This window comes from Zonotrichia albicollis, chromosome 1, assembly GCF_047830755.1.
Source record: "Zonotrichia albicollis isolate bZonAlb1 chromosome 1, bZonAlb1.hap1, whole genome shotgun sequence".
In the NCBI taxonomy this organism is placed as follows: domain Eukaryota; kingdom Metazoa; phylum Chordata; class Aves; order Passeriformes; family Passerellidae; genus Zonotrichia; species Zonotrichia albicollis.
The window spans coordinates 92,920,222-92,939,600 of record NC_133819.1 but is presented as its reverse complement, the minus strand read 5'-3'; the positions used below and the strand labels follow the sequence as shown (position 1 = coordinate 92,939,600).

General features: G+C 37.4%; 1 protein-coding gene across 2 annotated transcripts in view; it reads left to right on the top strand.

The window, feature by feature from the left end:
- ELP2 (elongator acetyltransferase complex subunit 2) overlaps nucleotides 1-17,491 on the top strand; it is a 38,037-nt gene extending 20,546 nt beyond the window's left edge. The window contains exons 11-22 of one of the 2 annotated variants that reach the window (XM_026790995.2): nucleotides 215-346; nucleotides 817-966; nucleotides 3,674-3,862; nucleotides 5,932-5,998; nucleotides 7,559-7,654; nucleotides 7,776-7,833; nucleotides 11,442-11,514; nucleotides 11,916-12,102; nucleotides 13,681-13,802; nucleotides 14,298-14,440; nucleotides 14,974-15,087; nucleotides 16,054-17,491. In XM_026790995.2, coding sequence (XP_026646796.2) covers nucleotides 215-346; nucleotides 817-966; nucleotides 3,674-3,862; nucleotides 5,932-5,998; nucleotides 7,559-7,654; nucleotides 7,776-7,833; nucleotides 11,442-11,514; nucleotides 11,916-12,102; nucleotides 13,681-13,802; nucleotides 14,298-14,440; nucleotides 14,974-15,087; nucleotides 16,054-16,210 — 1,488 coding nt within the window. In that variant the 3' untranslated portion in view covers nucleotides 16,211-17,491. Of the gene's footprint in view, nucleotides 1-214; nucleotides 347-816; nucleotides 967-3,673; nucleotides 3,863-5,928; nucleotides 5,999-7,558; nucleotides 7,655-7,775; nucleotides 7,834-11,441; nucleotides 11,515-11,915; nucleotides 12,103-13,680; nucleotides 13,803-14,297; nucleotides 14,441-14,973; nucleotides 15,088-16,053 lie in introns of both variants that reach the window. The other variant, XM_014264330.3, reaches the window with a different exon arrangement.
- Nucleotides 17,492-19,379: the final 1,888 nt, after the last annotated feature.

The following is a 19,379-nucleotide window of genomic DNA, read 5'->3' as shown; positions in this document are numbered from 1 at the left end:
GAATATGAAGGGAGGCTCCACTCATCTGGCACAAAGCTTTAATTCCCATGGCATTTCAGTGCTTATCTTTGCAATTAAAATATTCTTCGAGTGTGTTTGTGTGTGTAATGTGAACTCTTGTCTAGATGTAGTTTTTAATCTCATGAAGTAAGAATGATTTTGTAGGAATGGAAGGCCATTTTCATGGATATTTCACTTCTGTTCATTAATTTAGGTACGGGTAGGTGAAGTGGGTGGCAATACTCTTGGATTTTTTGACTGCCAGTTTAGTCCAGATGGTTCAATGATCATCGCTCATGCTTTCCATGGAGCACTACACCTTTGGAAACAGGATACAGTTAATAAGGTACATTGGTTTGTTTGTTAGTAGTATTACTTAAAAGAATTGTACTTTTAAGTCATTTGAGGTAAATTTCTGTTGTTAAAACTGTTATTCTGTAACAGTATAATTTAAAATTAGTGATTGAAATAGTCCTTTTCTGTAGGAGTCTCATTCTTGCATAGAAAGAAGGTTGAAATCCTCCAGACTCTAAACCCTGTTTCTTACCTGTGGGATAAGAAGTCAGTTGTATGGCTTGAACTCCTTTGTTGTTGTGTTTTGTTCACAGCTGAGCAAATAACACAAGTTTATTTCAGATGGGAGCAATACATCAGTATTTTTGTCTCTTCAGCCTCTCATGAGTTCTAATAATTTGCTGTTTACCAGTGTATTTTTCTTACTTTTTTAATAAGTACATTTATAGTTTTATTTTGCTTAGAATGTGCCAATCAGTCAAATGAAAAACTCCTTACTTCTTTGTGGAACTCTTTTCATAGAAAGAATGGACTCCAGAAGTTGTGATTTCAGGACATTTTAACAGTGTAGAAGATGTGAAGTGGGATCCAGAAGGAGAATTTGTCATCAGTGTGAGCTTTGATCAAACTACAAGGCTCTTTGCTCCATGGAAAAGGAAGGAAGAAACAGAGGTATGATCTTCAAAGATTTTGTGAGTGTGGTTAAGGGGCTTGGTCAGTCCTGCGTTGTGTGTATATAACTCAAACCTTCAAGTTCCACAAGCGATGGTCTGTTTAAAACTGCTTTATTTGGTAATGGAGTATGTGCTGTTTTCACTTTAAAAATATTAGTGGCAGAGCTTTTGCAATCACACAGCATGATTGCAGTTCAATCCTGAGTTCATGTCCAGATTTCCTTCAGTTAGTGTTCTCCCAGAAAGCAGGCTCTGCAGTAATTGAGAAGGAGGAATACATGACTGGTACTGATAACCACCTATTGCAGTGTTTAACAACTGGCTACACTGCTGCAGGTAATAATAAAGAAACTAAACTTTGGTTGTGCTTTTTTACATTAACATAATTTAAACAAAGTTCTCACTGTATTTTTTTACATTAATTTGTCAATGACTCAGTTTTACTAGAATGATTATCTGAACTGCATGAGTGCAGCTGATGCCTGTCCTGTTTTAATCCCCAGCCAGCAACTGAGCTAACACAGTTAACACAGCTGCTTGCTCACTCCTCCTGCATTGGATTGGGGGAAAGTCTGTTTAGAAGTTCCTGTGTCTTGTTTCTCATGCATTTTTCTCCTCCACAAATACAACCTTTTCTGGCAGTACAGTACCAATATTCCATTCAGGAAACTGGCAGAAGCTAGACTGACTGTAGTCATATAAGGCCCTGTGCCATTGGTTGGGGAGGCTATTATAGCTGTCTCATCAAAGCTTCTGTAATGTAGACCAGTACAGGAGGTCTGATACTTCTGAGAGTGAATTTGCCATCAGGTCTGTGATTTCCTTCTTCCAGACCACACAGGAGTGGTGACAGTCCCATTTCAAGAGTTATGTTTTGCCTTGTGTTGTAGGAAGAATATTTCCAGTTTCCTTCCCTGCTTTTTACCCTAATCTCCACTCAGGAGGATACATTAAATATATCAAAACAAAGTTCAGGACTAGCACATGATGTAAGTTGGCAGCATTCAAGGGTTGTCAATGTCACTTTCTCTGTGACCTACTGAAGCACCACTCTTTATTAGTTATGCTGCTTGCTAATTTTTAATCCTGTCTTCTGAAAGAACTGATCTTTGTGTGATTTACCTGCACAGCTCACCCTGAAACTTTTGAATCAATCGATTTAGCAGAGTGATTATAGTCTTCATATCTAAATATGGCATGAACTGATTTCTTGTACTTTGCCTGTTCTGACACAGAGTAGCCACCAGGCTAATTTGACCAGGTGTAACTCTAAGTAGTTTCAGTATTTGCTGCTGCATGAGATGTGGGAGAAAGCCTCAGTATCCTTTTTGGATGGGTGAAGTGGAGGGCTGGAATAGAAATGGGTCTTTTGAACATGTTTATTCAGTACTTCTAAACCCTGGAAAAGTTTTTAGTTCTGCTGCTCATGAACTTGGATAGCACAGGCTTTTAAAATGCCTTTTTTATCACACTGTTTAGCATTTGAAAAATTACAACAGGTGACATCTGATGTTTGTCTTAACAGGACAAAATGGATGGTTCAGATGTTTATGGAGAGTTAGTATTAGAGCTCACATTTTTCCCTATAAAAAGGAAACAAAGTGTTGAATGCAAATAAGCATCCTTTCTTAACGTCTCAGTTCTGATATCAAAATATCAGAAAAGAGGGATAACCATCAGCTTCAATTTTTCATGCAAATTTCCATCCTGATTTTTCTGGAAGAAGCTTATTACATGACTTATTTAGCCCTCTCTTTGTTTGGGGTTTGAGTTTTTTGTGTACTATGCAAAGATATACCCAGTAAAGGGTGAGGAGGGCTTGTTGCAGTGTTTGATTTTATCTTTCTTTAAAGAATGCATGCTTTTTTCCTCACTGAAAACTAATCAAGCCCTTGTGAAATCATGAGATTTTGTAGGATGTCTCAAATTCCCATTCAGGTCCTATCAGAAACTTCAACATTCAGAACTCAATTGAGTTTCAAGGGTGATATGTGCAGTTTACAGTCAATATAATGCCTTTGCTTATACTCACATGATATCTAGTCTTGGCTATAGGCATTGGAATACTGAAGTAGTCTAAGTTATTCCAATTGATTCTGGTTCTGCTAGCTCTTAACTCAAAAGTACACACTGGATTTTTCCAACTGAAGTATCATCTGGGTGAAATAGCAAATGACACTTAGAATCTATTATGGTTTTGTCAGTTTTTTGCAAAGCTTCTATTAAATGATCTCACTTGAATCAAATATTTAAAGAAAAGAGGACAGTAGGAACCTGTAGCCTGCTGACAGCAGTGCTGCTGTTCTTTGTGAAAGAACAGATGAAGGAGGCAGGATAATTATCACTGCCTTTCTTAGGTCTTTCAGACATACAGTCTTGGAAGTAGTAGGATAGAAACCTCTTTTTGCTTAGGCAAATTATGTTCTATTCCTGACTGTCTAGCATGAAGTAGTCACAGTAAGGGCCTTAAACACATCTGTGCAGGGACACAGTTTACTAATTACAGGAATGGTTTGGTGGAAAAAGAGGATTCAACTGATGTATGTGAGCTCCAGTTTTATGCACATCAGTAGAAGGCTGCTCTTAACTTTGCTTTGTGTTAATAAATTCAGCAAGTAGACTAGTGGTGCTTTTTTGGAACTTTAAATTGCCCTGTTTATCTGTTTAAGAATCGTGTTTTAGCTGTGTGTCTGCTCCCTTTGTAGGTGACATGGCATGAAATTGCCAGGCCTCAAGTGCACGGGTACGACCTGCGCTGCCTGGCGATGATTGGCCGCTTTGAGTTCGTGTCAGGAGCAGATGAAAAAGTGCTTCGGGTTTTCCGTGCTCCCAAGAACTTTATAGAAAACTTCAGTAACATCACTGGGATCCCAATGGAGAAGCTCTGCTCCCATGTAAGTATGCTAAAGCAAGGCTACACAAAGAGAATGCTGTTAGATGTAAAATAAATAATGCTTCAGAAAATGTCAGATTGCTAAATTACTAAACTTTGTAAAAATTCTTTTAGTTGTACTGAAACTATAACCTTGCTTTCCTTACTCTTCTGCTTGCTTCCATGTGTCTTGTCTCATATGTATTTTTATGGTGTTGTTAGATGAAACGGGTTCTATCTGAAACCAAACAAGACACTGTGTCAAAAGATTGAAAAGAGTGTGGGTAAATTTTAGGTAACTCAAACCAAAGCAGACCGCTGTGCACACTTGGAGATGAAGCAAACAATAAAGCCTGTTGGTGTATTTTCCCTTAATTTAAGAGTGTAGTAGTCTTGCCTAGTTCTAATTATTGTTGTGTGGTTATGTGTTGGTATTACTTTTTTTTTTTTTGCAATTGCATGCTTGGAATACCATAAAGATTTCAGCACTATTTTTAGTTCTTGCATACAAATATTTATAAATATGTACTTGCTTTAATTCCTATTGGCATTTGAAATTTTCTTTACATTCCAGTTCTTAGTTGTGGGTATGTCAGCTATCTTGTGCTGCTATCCTTTGTTTGCTCCCCATTTGCATTAAGGTCTAATTCTGATTTTGTCTGCATTTGGTGGAGCAGACCTCATTCAAGATAGTTGCCTCTGTACAGTGCCTTGCATGGTTTTTGGGTATCTCACTCAAAAGCAGGGCTTTTTGTGCAGTTTCTCAGAGATGGATTAACCTTTCCATTTAATTTAACAGTTGAAATATCTGGGATAGAAATAAAATCATTTTCGATAGCAAGAAGTTACATAAGTTGCTTCTTAGTGATTTAATTCCACAAGACTTCGTAAGCATTTGCATAATGACCATTGTACAAATAACATTGTGCTTTTATAAGGGTGGCAGATGTCATTATTTGACTTTATTTAGACTTTTCTTATTGGCTTTTCCTCTGAGTGCTGTTTTTTGATTCATATCATAAAGTGTTTCACATGGGCTTTGGTTAAAGAGGGAGGCTTTATGAGCTCTAATTATACAGCTGCTTTTAAATAGCTTTCTTGAAATTGTTTTCTGTGAAAACTTTTTATCACTGAAGTGGGGAAGCTTTTTCTTAATGTGGCTTAAATGCCTTCCCCAAAAAAGTATCTGAAACCAAAAAACAGTTTTATATTCTAAAAGGGTTGAATAGGATTATATTCAGTTCAAATCCATAGGTTTGTATTATACTTTGGGTTGTAATGAGGAACCATTTTTGTTTTAGAGGCCTTGTGCTTGTCTGGATCTCTGACACATTTTCTCATCTAATTATGAACATTTAAGTACATTTTATGCTGTTACCTAAAATATTGATTTAATTCAGTGAAACGGTCTTTCTTTGAACTTTCCTGATACCATAAGGAAGTGGGTTTACAGCTATTAAATCTTTTTTTATCTTTACACAAAGGTCCCCAAGTTCACTTATCCTTTCTAAACTTTTACTCTTTTCCTGTACCATTATGGAAGTATTTTCTGTCTCATGATTTGTCCTTCCCTTGTGCTGCTTTAAACAGACACGTATTGCAGCCGCATCTCAGTACTATTTACTGAGCTGTGTTTCAAGTTGTGGTCACAGGCAGTCACCCTCTGTTCTCTTTTCCAAAATGCTGCTTTATTATTTCACTTCAGAACAACGATTTCCCAGTTCTATTGTGTTAAAAACTGCAGTGCTCTCAGTTAATAGATTAATTGTCATGTATGTGCCAGAATAAATATAATTGTGGAAGAAAACCTGCAATTAGTGTTGAAGAAAATCCTTGAGCTGGAGCCTTAGAAAAGCGCTTTTTTGTTGGTTGTTTTTTTTTTTTTTTTTCCTTCTCCCCTTCCTGCCAGAGTACTGGTCTTTTTTTTTTTGTCCAGGGTATGTTCTAGACAAGAATTTTTCAAAGTGCCCCCTTCACTTCTCTAGGAAAGTAACTGTAGAAACTCTCAGGGATTCCTTAAGCTGTGGCCTTTGAAATCCAAGCCTATGTGACAATATGTGTGTAACCTTTCTTTTTTCTTTAATTCAGCAGTCATCTGATCTTCCAGAAGGTGCAACTGTGCCAGCTTTGGGATTATCCAATAAAGCTGTTTTTGAAGGTATTGCTAGTGAGAAATAATGGTTGTGGTGTTTCATGTGGAAACTTTATTTAAGGGATTGTTTTAGTGTACATATTAGGTCTGTAAGTGTAGTCTTGACTGCAAGTTCAGAATCTAGAAATAAAATCGTGCAAAGCGTTTATTTTTTTGCTAGCACCTAAACATGGTGTTTTAAAGTAAAAAACACAAGTAAGAATATTAGTTAGCCAACAGTAGCTAATATCTTGGAGAGGCAGTGGAGATTACACTGTGAGGAAACAGGGAAGGAGGGACAGACATCTCCCTAGAATGATAAGTATTTTCCTGATGCTGAGAATGAGATCAGGGATCTCGTTTTTCATAAAGCCTCTGGTAAAAATGCACTATAGTGGAATGTACAAATTAGGTCACATCTGGTTTTTTTCTTTGCCTAAAGCTTTATCAGAAGGTGTGATCTACAAAAGGAAGCATTTTAATAAGCTTTGTCTCTCGGGTCTTCAATGGCAGTAAGCCAAATTTTCCTAAATAATTTGTAGAGAAATAACAACCTAGTTGTACTTCAAGTAACTTGTAAGTATATTTTGGCAAACTTTTTTTTTCCCCAGCTAACTCATGAGGTGTTCCAGTGAGAGGGGGAATAAAACCTCCTTCTTCTAGATTGTGGCCAGACACAGAATAACTAATTTCCATTGACTTCATGTCAAGGAGGCAGCTCAGCAAATAGAACTTCCCTGCATCATCCACCACTGCTCACACAGTGCTGTCAGCATTGGTGGCTGGGATTAAAACACCACAGATGTGGTCTCACTCACTCTGCAGAGGAATCTTCTGGTGATCAGTGGTCTCAGATGAATGGTGCTCATTTCATTTTCAAAGAGAGCAAAGATGGGATGAATGAGAAGATAGTCTTTGCTTTGCTTTTTCTGTACCTTCTTTTTGAAACTGCTGTGCTTGAGAGGTACATTTGGCAAAAAGTTAGATTCTATCTGAGAGGAACTGTTCCCCATTTCTGTAGCTTTTTCTTAATGCCTTGACAATGAAGGACAGAGTTGAATTTTCACTTACAATTAACTAGTTATGGTTACCTCTGATACTTTTGCTTAAAGCTAAGGACTGAGCCCTCAGCATTTTTGCTCAAGTTTGCAAGTTACACCTGCTCAAATATAGGTTTCCATTTAGTGATCTACATCAAATTTAGGAACTCATCACTTGTATCAGAGATTTTTGTCTTAAACTTTTCATGTACAGAAAGAAAGGTTTAACACTGGGGAAACACAGGTTGAACTCTGGTGACTGCTTTGCTCAGTGAAATTCTTTTTAGGAATCTCTGAAAGATTGTGCTGATGGAGAGAGGTCAGTTTCAAAATGAAGGTTAGACTATTATTTTTTTTAAAATCTTCTCATTCTCATATGCACTATAATAACCAGCTTTTAGGATTCATATTATTATACTCTGCCAGCAGAGAAACCTAGTTTCAACTACTTGTATAAATACAGATGTTTTTTACTTTTATAATAAATCCTCATATTTTCCCCCCTTTCTAGTATGTTCTCTAGCTAATGAAGTCTTTATTTTAATAGGAGATATGGCTATTCAACCAGATGAGGATGAAGAATCATTTAATACCATTTCAAATCAGTATCCAGAGATTTATTTTCAACCCTTGATCCTTACAGGTATGAGAATTATTCCTGTTATATGTAATAGAGAATGAGGTTCATTGAATATAAACTTGAAGCATTATTTAGCTGATTTGAAAAAAATCAAATTTGAATAGGCTGTACAAATCTCTTTCAGAACCTCCACCAGAGGATCACTTGCTGCAGAATACCTTATGGCCTGAAATTCAGAAGTTGTAAGTTTTATTTTTTCCTTCTGTTCTTCATTACAAAATTTCCAGAAAGCTGTTGCAACATGTTAATGTAGCCTAGGCTTGTAGCTCTTCCTGTTGTACTATGTCGTTTGACTTTGTGTGTACTGTATTGCTTGTAAAATAAATAAATGACATATAAATATATATAAATTAGGAAACAGTGAAGAAAATGGCAGTTAGAACTGATGTGCCACAGTTTTATTTTAGTTGATTGTTTCTTCTTAAAGCCTTGTCTATACTGAAGGTCACTCTGTGTAAGGAATTTTTTGCTACTTTCCACTTCATGGCATGGGCTTGCAGATGTGGTGTGGAAGTAGAGGCTGAGGCATCAATGGAGGAGTTTACCCCGAACTCCTGTCAGAGCTGTAAGGTGCAGTAGATGGAGCCAGCAGCACTCTAGTGTGTCTAGAGGTAGAGCAAAGTGATAAGTGTTGAGTAAGATGGTTACAAGGCTGGTTTGAGTATTGAATACTGACAGAGTGGTTGTCAGTTGCAAAGGTAATGGAGTTACGTGGCCATGATAATTGTTTTGAGGTTGCAGCATTTTAGAATTCTTCAGCTGTGTTTTCTTCCTTTTCTGAAATTCACAACAATTTTCACATGATTTGTTAAGGATCCCAGTAACATGAGGCTACACTTTCAAAATCTTTAATGTTTTGGTATTGAAGTATAGTGCAAAGAAATTGAATAATCTCAATCTCTTGTGGTTTTATTTATCTGAATCTCCTGAAAGGGGTCTCAGACTGGAACAAGACGATTGTTGAGCCTTTGCTGATGGTTAAAGTCACCACTTCTGTCAGGAAGGAACATTACAGTTACATTACCAGCTTTGTGAGGAAGGAAATAAAAAGCTTTGAGAAAATGCTCTGCAGCTTGCTTCATTGAACCGAGGGGGAAGTTCTGTGGGAGTTCATCTTTGCCTTCAGTTGGGCAGTAAATCTGATTTGAATGCTTTTAAGCTCTGTTACTATGTTTGTACTCAAGAATGATTTTAGGAGGAAAGCCAGTGGATGTTAGACCATACCTGCACATTTTGTAATTTCTAACTGTTACTTTAACTGTTTCTTCTGTGCATTCTATGGCTGCTAATGCACTCACATAAATAGATTGATAAGGGATGTTTAAGTAGTGAAAAGGAGCCAAGGCCAAAATTCTTCATCATTTGCCTTTGACATTTCACTAAGTGTAGTGGGACATTAATATTTTATACTCTGCTATGGGAGTACTGCTTATCTGCCTTTATATCCTGCATTCATTAAAATAACTCTGTTTTATGACAGTCTTCAGATTACTTTTATCTGAGCAGTTTTTTCTGGTTTTAGAGACACAGCTAATGATATAGATCATTTTATGCAAGAGCAACAAGATGTAAAGCATTCATAGACTTTCAGATTTTTTGGTCAGAGTAATCTTGAAAGAAGTAACATGAAATCACATAATGTAGATTTCAAGTTGCCATAGCAGCAGAAGAACAGTGTGAGGCACTGACTTGCTAAAAATAGCTTGTTTGTCATTGACATTTGTGTATTCCTAGCTCTAACTTGACACCAAATTTTGAAGGATTAGTGTTGGGTTTTACAAAGTGTTTGCTTGAGGAGGTTTTAGTATGAAGAACTGGCTGAGTTTTTTACATAATATAATAACTTTAAATTATGGTAAATCTTGCGAGAATATGCTAATCTTTATCCCCTTGGAAAATTATCATGCAGCATGCTGAGATTAAAGCTTGAGTGATGACATAAATATATATGTTTGTATGTACGTACATTTCATGTAATACACTTGGGAGTTGGAAGAGATCCTTTTTGACACTAGAAAATTACTGTATTCATTTGTCTGGACACCTGGAAGTCCATTCAGTCTACCTGTGTGTTAAAAAATGCTGTGCATTGTACAATGCTGAGGCAAAATTGCCTGTGGTTGAAAAGATAATTTCATTATTCATTCATGCAGTTACTTCTCTCCATTGTGAACCTTTATTTGGTGGTGTACTATGTAGTGAAGAGATCAGATATTATTTATAGGATCAGAGGATGGGACTGTATTGTAGCTCCTATGCTGTCAAGGCTCACATACACTCCTTTAAAACAGCATCTCCTGTTGCCAATAGCTTAATTCTCTTTACTGGAGACAGCAATGGTCTATACAACTGCTGGTCTGACCTAGGATAGTTCTACTCATGTAATTTTGCAAGAGAAAATGTTTTGTGTTTTCTGTTAATTTAGTAAGAATGGTTACATTTTGACATTTCAATTTAGCAAAAGAATCATTGCATGCAGAAGCTTGAAATCAACGGCTCTTCAAATGCTACTTTTAGGAGATTAAAACCTAAACAACTGAGGATTTGTTTCACAGGTTATTTTCCCGTCATTGAATTTCAGGAAATTTATACTTTTGAGACAACAAATATTTTTTAGTTTTAGAAAATTGGCTTGCAGCGGTTTTCACTACAAAACAGTCTCCAGGAATGTGCTTTAAAAGTAAGCATTATGATAAAACTCCTGCTGGTGGCAAATTAAGAGCAAGACATGCAGTAGTACCTTCATCATTATAAGACACACTCGGATTCACAACTTAACATTTCAGTTAGGGGTACACACCAGTCCCTCTCCCTGTTGAAAGGTCCAGGCACAGTTACATTTCATGACAGCCATTGCATTCCCAGTGTTCAGACATGGCCTTGGCAGTCTGTTGATGGGATATGCCCAGTGATGATTCTTTGGACTTGGTTCAGCAGATCCAATAATTTGTCATTTAAGGCTGTTGTGGCTGCCAGTGAAATCCCATGAACATCAGTCCCCTGTAAGAAGTTAACACTGCTGACCAAGGAGTTTATTAAGAGAACTGCCTATCTCTTCAGATCTAGGAGAATCATAGGAAACCACCCCACCCCACTGAGCTGATACTTGTCTACTGGAGGTTACACCTCCCATTTTACTTGACTTCCAAGTTTTTTTGTGACTGATTTTAATTTGTGTTAGTCCGTATGGAATTTCCCCTTATTAGTTAAATACCAGTCCGGATATGTGAGCTTGGATTTCAGCAAAACTTATGTGAAGACTGATTAAAAAATGTAGTTCTGGAGAAGGCTAGAAATTTTGGGGGTTTTACAGAGGTTTTTTTCCTTTTCTAACATTACCTTTTAGTTCAGAAGTCTTCTTGCCATATTTCACAGAATAGGCATCCTTTGAGTGTGTGTTTGTGACATATTTCTTCAGTGGTTTTCAAATATGTGGCTTATGATTTTTATCAGTAGTGTGAAAATTGCTTTTTAAGAAAATAGGGATACATTAAATGCTGCTTTAATCTGCTTTGTTAATCATTAGGGTGGCTTTTGCAGTGCTGGTGCTCTAGGACTATGGAATGGGCTGGAGAGATTTTTCTGTAGCCAGTTTCTAATGGAAAAAATTGTGCAGATGTTTAAACTGAAAGCTGAACAAATTGTTTGGTATGTGATACAGAAACAGTGGTGAGAAGTTCCTGGCAGGTGCCTTTCATTTTTGAAAAGGGATTTAAATTAGTGTAACAACTCTGACACATACTGCAAAAATGATTGTAATGTGTTAAATCTGTTTTCACGTGTGTTTCAGATACGGACATGGATATGAAATTTTTTGTGTTGCTTGCAATAATTCAAACACTCTAATTGCCTCAGCGTGTAAGGTAAGAAAAGATTCTAGCACCACCTAGTGAAAAGTGCTGTCCAGTTTCTAGGGTTGAATCTTCTTCTTTCTCACAAAATGTGAAAGATTTTGTGTAAGTGACAGTTGGCTTGCAAAGGTGAGGGTGGATTGCCAATGAGTTATTATTCCTACATTGTGTGTGATTCATTTGAAGATATTAGTAAGATAAATTCTAAGAAATATGGGTCTGAAATGTTTTCTTACTGATATATTGTCAGCATTGGAAGAAAGTAGGGAAACAATGTTGAAACTTCCTAGAGGAAAGCTGAGTCTTACTGGATTGCAAGCCTAAAAACAAGCTAATATCTTACTACTTTGAAATGTGTGACTTTTATACTTGCTCTCATTAATTCATACTGATACTGTTTTCCATCCATCCAGGCTTCCAAAAAAGAACATGCAGCAATTATTTTGTGGAGCACTACTTCTTGGAAGAAACTGCAGACTTTGTCTTTTCACAATCTGACTGTTACTCAGCTGGCATTTTCTCCTGATGACAGCTTTTTACTGGCTGTTTCTAGAGACAGGAATTGGTCACTGTGGAGGAAACAGGATTCCTCAGAGTCAGGTAAGATGTGAAAAGGATGTATGCATTTGTAGACTTGGCAGTTTGTTCAGTATTTTTTGCTGCAAAATATTTGAAAGAGAATTGATAAAATATTTTAATGGACACTTTGCTTGAAACTTTGGAGAATTGTTAGTGTTGAAGGCTCTTGTGAATTTAAGAAATGCAATTAATATGTGGAAACATAAAAAGGAAATTAAAATGCAGAGAAGAATATAATCAGGCTTTAGATGGTGTTTAATTGATGGATGTAATGAAGTCCTCGTGCCTTCTGTGTGTGATTGTACATTTGACTTATTGAAATCAAGCATACAAGCTGAACTTCAGATTGGCATTCTGTCAAGGAGAGCCTTCATTGCAGAGTTCTGTGCAGGCATAGCCAGAAGGTTCAGTGCTGCACCCATATCTTGCACAAACTGCCTTGTCCCTGCTTGCATGGCCTGACACTTTGAGACTCCTGACAGGATTAATCTGTGTCTTTGGTGTGGCTTTCTGATAATCCTACACAATTGATTAATTTGACTAGAACTGGCTATGTCTGGAAAAAGAGCTGATAGTAAGGATTCAGTTGACTTTCTCATTAAGACTTTGAGCCTTGCAAAATCATGAGGAGATTGCTATTGAACACTTTAATAGAATCCTAGAACAGATGCTTGTGCTGAAAGCAATTATCATTGCACTCTTGGCTTAATAGCATATAAACACTGCTGGGCTCTATAGAATGTTCCTAGAAACTTGGCAGTGAGTTTTGGCCCCTTCAGACAGTGTCCAGTTGTATCCTGGCTTGAATTTCTGTTCTATTCAGACTTCTATTCTAAAGCCTGGCATATTGTCTACAGTAGTTACACAATGGTTCGGGATAAGGATCATGAATACTCATAGCAAGTAGAGGAAATCCTCTTTTCATCTGTTCATCAATAACCCTTCTGTCTACAAATAACATCATTATCAGTGTAAAGCAAAACTGCTGCTATTGGCATCTCAAGAAGTGGTTATTTCAAGTCTGTGCTCCAAAATGACAACCTTTTCTACTTAGGAAAAGCATTCTCATTTACTGATCTGCTGATCAGATATAGTGCCTGATGGAATACATGCTGAAATATGAGCTTGTCTCTTTGGGAACACATTAATCTTTACAATTAGACCATTATGATTTGACAGTTGGGACTTTACTGGTAAATAGGAGTTTTAGTGAAATTACTGGGGAAATGTGAACACAAGGTAAATGTTGGACTATTCAAAAACTTCTGAAGTCAGTGTTCTTAAAAAAACTTGATAGACATAACCTGAAGGTGTTCTACTTAAATTCTTCTGAAAAAGAAATTTATTTAAAAGATTGAATTGTTCCTACTGCTTTAGGGCTATAAGGTCTTACAGATATGGTCTTGAACAGTTGCTAGTTATCACTGTCGTAATGCTGGAAAAAACCTCATATAGTTGTAAGTATTCTCATTTGCTTTAAAGATGAGTGGAATAATGTCAAAGTATTCTTGCAGTTCTGACATAGAGTTTAGTAAGAGTAACAATCACTTTTAATATGTAAAGCAGTTGAAACAAGGCTTTTTCCTCTTTTTATTGCAGGACCAGTCTTCACTTGCTGTGCATACACAGATAAAAATACAGCTGTTCACAGTCGAATCATTTGGTCCTGTGATTGGACACCAGACAGCAAGTATTTTATTACTGGCAGTCGGGACAAAAAGGTAATTAATGTTAAAGGAGTTTAGAAAGCCCAGGGTTGTTTTAAACATCTTTTAGAATAACAAACACTGTGTTCTAATGAGCCTCTATTTTATATATACACAACAATCTTATTGCATGTATTAGCACACAAATCAGTGATACTTTCATAAGCTAAATAAAGTACTTGAATATGTATATACAAGACTGTGGGCTGCCAGTTGGACATTCTCCCTTCTTTTTTCATGCAGTGAGACAAGCATATGTCACATAATTCTATGGGTCTCGAATTTTTCTTTAACTTTCATAACAGAATCTGGTTTTGTTGTCAGTAACTTTCATGAAATCAGACAGACTGCCTACAAAGTTGAATCTTTGTAGGTAGAGGGTGTTTTTACCATTTTTAGGGTCATCCACTCTGCCTTGAAATTATTTTAATGAAGTTATTCCTTATGTTTTTGTATGTGCATTTACAAGAAGATTGAGTGGAAGTTCACAGATGATGCTTTTTCTTACAGGTCATTATCTGGGGGCAGTGTGATTTGCCAGTGATTACTGAAGGGAATGAGCTGGATGCAATCAAGCCTTGCTCAACAGTGCTGGATGCTGGGGATTCTGTGACTGCTGTTGGTATCAGCCATGTGCTTACTCCTGATGGAAGGTATTGCTGGTTTTCTGTAATGTCATTTTGTGTTTAATCTGAAATTAGTATTTATCCCTTTAGTCAACTAGTTTCCTGTGGCTAAACAGCTCCCTAAATCTACTTGTCAATTGTTTTGACCATTTTTTAACAGAATGACCTCTACTTTTTTTCTTTCCTAGTCACCTTTTCAGGTGTATGGTGACTTCTCCAAGCAGTGTAATGAGAAAAATGGAAGTGGGAGAGGGGAGGGAGAGATGCATGGACACATCTGAAACACATTAATTCTTCCAAAAATATTGACTGATCTGATGTTTTGATAGCCTCCTTATTTTTTCCTAACCAAATATATGTAGCAGGTCTACGCTTTGCTAACTTTTTTGTGAAGCAGCTTGGATGTATTAATTTTTTTCATGGAAAGTAAATACTGATTTAAAGGGCAATGTGCAACAACAGTGCTTGAGTGCTATTCTTTCTATCCTGCATTAGAACTGACCTCACTGAGCTGTCTACTGTAATTTCTAATGAAATGAATGTAATTATTCTCTTGATAGATACATTGTTGCAGTAGGCCTAGAAAATGGGAAGATTATCTTGTACACATGGAAGCAAAGTGGGAAGGAACCAGCACTGGCTGACTGGACCACAGGTGTTGAGATAGATAACAGGTATGTCTTTTGAAGTGAGTTAGGAGCAATGAAATACTATTCTTCAGACTAACAGTGCTGGAGTTCTGTTCTTATAGTATAAAATATATGAGTCTAGTTTATTTCTATATCAAAAATTGTTATCATTTTAGGAAAAGTTTGATCTCTGAAAGTTTAAAGATGTCTTGAAGCAAAACCCAGAAATAAAAATATTATTTATTTAGATGTGTTAAAAAACCTTCCAACAAATATGAACAAAAACCAGAGGGGGGTTAAATGCCAACATACCTCATGCTATGCAAACGCTTTGAGAAGTATTACCCTTTTTGGCCTACTTAAAAAAAAGCTTTACCTTTAGTCATAAATATGATGATAAAAAATAGTGATAAGAGAGTGGAAAGGATTGCTGTCTGTGTACATCAGCAAAACACTTAGGAATGGATGACAGCAAGCTTTGGTGGGCAGCTTCCAGCAGAAACCAAAGAAGTGACAAGCTATATGTGGGGCTGCTGCAGTGACAGCTAGAGAGACTCTGGAGAGTCTTGGAATGTTTCACTTGAAGCACTCCCCTGGGTTCTTCTATCACACACTGGCATTGATAGTAACAGAAATGGAAGTTGATGGTGACTTTGGCCTCTGTGTGCTTGCAGTGAATGGGAAAGAGACACCAGATAACAGGAAATTGCAGGCTAAAAGCCAGAAATCTGTCATATCTAAGTAACTGAGATACTTGACCTCCAGCTTAATGTGGTAAAACTGAAAATCAATAGCTGTTTGAATTATTGATGAGTGAGAGGATATAATGTCATTAGTGTTAATGACCCTACTTAATAAGAACTTAATACCTGCTGGTTGTCACAAGTCAGTTTTTCCTCAGTTGGTAGTGTTAACTGAAGAGTACTAATTACAGGAGTGTTGATGTTTACACTCACATGCCCAACTGTGTTTAACATTTTGCAGTTATGTATGGATTTCTTTTTGTTGCAGCCAAAGCCATGCTCTTGCTGTGAAGCGCTTGTGCTGGAGACATCACGCAGGCAGAGCTGGACATAATGATGAGAGCAGCAGCAAGTGGTTGCAGCTTGCAAGTTGTGGAGCTGATCACTGTGTTAAAATATTCAATGTCAACAGATTTGCTCTTTAGCAAAGACAGCAGGCCTGTTTGTGCCAAACAGATTCACAGCATTTTATTTCAACTTTTAGCCACTTGGATTATTGAATTTTCTATTTTCTGCTGTGGAAAATAAAGTATCTTTCATGTAACTTATTAAAGCAACTTTAGTGTAAGTTTGAAATATCAAATATTTTTCTAATCCTGCAGTTCTGGGGATATGAAGTATATGTTTTGTTTGGTGAGTATCCTGAAACTGAGGGATGGGAAGTGGGGTAGGGCATGGGAGGATAATGAGAGAGCTTTGTTTGCTGTGAACTCCAAGGGTAAGTGGGAAGCTGCTGACACTTGGGCACTTCTGTGCTTGAGATTTCACTTGGAGTGCTGAATTTTTTTTATCTCCTCTTGCTATTAAAGTTAACTCTTGGTGGGCCTGCCAGTGCTGCCAGTGTGTGTTCAGGCATGTGCAGCCAGAGGTCAGGGTTAAACATGGAACTTCCTCTGATTGCCTTTGAATGTGTATTAGAGCTCTGGTCCAAGTCTGAGGCAGCCTGACTCTGGAAGGAGTAGTTTGTGTTCAGATGCTTGGGCAGTCCTGCTTGCTTTTATTCCCTTATTCTGCTTTGCAGGGCTGAACTCATACTTCTTGGTCAGGTGGGGCTTAAAGCTGACCTCAGAGACCGCTTAAATCTTCCGGTGTCTCCCCTGTGAGCCCTCTCTGAGCAGAGTGTGATAGAAGAGCCGCCTCTGAGACTGTTGGAGGGCCGTCCTCTACAGTTCAGACTGGAAAAGCTTATGGATATCACTAGGCAGGAGCTAAAAGGAGGCAGCCATTCCTTACAATGCCTTTGGGCTCTTCCTGACTTCTGAGGGCTCCTTCTTTGCTCTTGTGAAAACAAATTAACTTGGTTGTCCCATAGTGTAATTTGAGTGCTAAGAGACTGAGAGTACTTCAGAAAGACTTCATGTCAGCAGGTCTATATCTGGTTCCAAAGTCTAACTTAGAAATTAGTTAAACTTTGAGAGTGAAGTTGTTATTCCAGAGCTGCTTGCTACCTGTAACTGGCAGTGCAGAGGTAACTGGAATTAACTTTCTACTGTTTTGGATATTTAGATTAAGAGTGTAGCTCTTTCAGAGTGGGCTATATTGTCTTCAGAGTAATTATGGTTTATGCCTTGAAAGGTTTTGTATTTTAGCTCTTTATTTTCAGTTCTGTTTTCAGCTGTTAAAAAAACCAAAACCATTCTTTAAAATGGGGACAGGGGAATAATAAAAAAAAGACTTATTTAATAAAGATAATTTGCTACATTTTACTTGTGGTACCCGGTGCTTTCCTTACATGAGTGCTTTAGCATTCAAGCATTTGAGTATTGTATTTCACTTGTCTGGGAATTTCAAAGCAACTATATCTTGACAAGGGAAAGACATAACTTATCACTCATGAGGTTTCAAAAAGCTGCCAAAAGTGGATCGTTATTCTGTGTCACATTTGTAATCTTGTATCTTTAAAATTTGATGATAATACTGCACAATTCTTTTCAATAGTAGTATGTCTTGTTATGTGGGCACTTCTGGGTATAGTTGTCAATGAAATATCATATTGGCTGTCCCTCTCTTTTATTTTGTGAAATACTGTCATTGACTAGCATCAGCTCTTAGAGGATTTAGTAATCCACTCCATTGCCCCTGGGACTTGGTGACTCAATCACATTCATTGTTCCAGCTTTAAATGCACCAGATTAGTATGTTGGTCTCTTAAGTCTAAATGTTTATAATACACTTTAAATTTTCAATTAAGTTAGAGGTTAGACACCTCAACACAGGATTAATATTTTATGTTTGATACTCCTTTTGCTCACACATCACTTTGCTATGCATTTAGTAGGTGTGACTTTAATATACACCTTTATCTTCTCATAAATCCACTCATGTGTTTTCAAAATGTAAATCAGCATGTAAAAAATACTAAAGAATGAGCTGCTGTCAATGTACCTGGCTCTGAAATTCTCTGCTTGTTGTGCAGTGCCACTGAAAATGAAGTTGAGAAAATTGATGGGATAAACTGAAGTTTTGAAAAGAACATTTTGTGACCTTTTGATACATTTGAGGTAAAGCCGTCCCATGAGGATTTTAGATGCATATTATCAGTATTTACTGGCTTTATGCTAAATTTGAAGAGACTTTGTGGTCAAAGATGTGAACAAACTGTTTTATGTTATCAGGCCTAAAGGAGGAGGATTGTTTTGTCTTACACTAGAGGTGCATGTGACAAAGCAAGCAAGAAATGGCATGGGTCTTTGTTGTTTGTAACTAAAATCAAATGGTTATTAAGATTGTCCAAAGCAATCTTAAATCTTTCAGTCCAGGGTGCAGGTGTAGGCATCCTCAAGTCCGTATTGCACCAAGCCGTGCTAACACTGACATCAGAGGTGAGCATGCTGTGGTGTCTGGTGGATGAGGAGGGCAAAACAAGCTGTTTGTGTAAACTGGGAGGATGTGGGATGCTGACCTTCAGCTTGAGGAACTCCTACCTGGGCTCCACGTGGCAAGCTCCCTAAGCACTGCTGCCAAGCTATTGATTGTGTTAATTCCTTCAGTTATGAAATGGCAAAGAAGGAGCAGGTTATGCATCATGCTAAGCCTTAAAAAAACTGCTATCCTGCTGTTTTTCTTGTGGGCTGAGACTTCAGAAGTAACTAGAGGCAGTTGAAAATTTCAAGGAAGTCAATTATTGAACTCTGAGCTATTGAAAGCATCGCTTTGGCAACTCTGACTAATCTCTGTTTTCCAAAATATTTAACGTGAAGAAATGAGAATGCTCCAAGGCTCACTGCCAACTGCAGCTAATGCAGAGATGAAGGAAGAGGAGGAAGCAGCTGTGTCCTCATTTAGACTCAAATCTCACTTTAAAGAAGTGGCTGTTAAAAATAAGGAAACTTTAAAATAACTGAAATGGGAAGCAAAAATATTACTTGCTCTGTTTTAAGGAGCATCTGGAGCTGTACAAAAGATGAGGCAAAATCACTGACAGGACAAAAATCAGAATTTGCCTTTTGTGTGCTGGAAGCTGGTGGAGGTGGGAGTTGTTGAGCACAGTTAAGCAATGCCCCTCTACTGCTCTTTTATCAGCAGTATCCTTTTATCCGTATCAGGCTCTGCAGTGGTAGTTTTGAGGCAGCAGGGCAGGGCAGCCTGTTTACC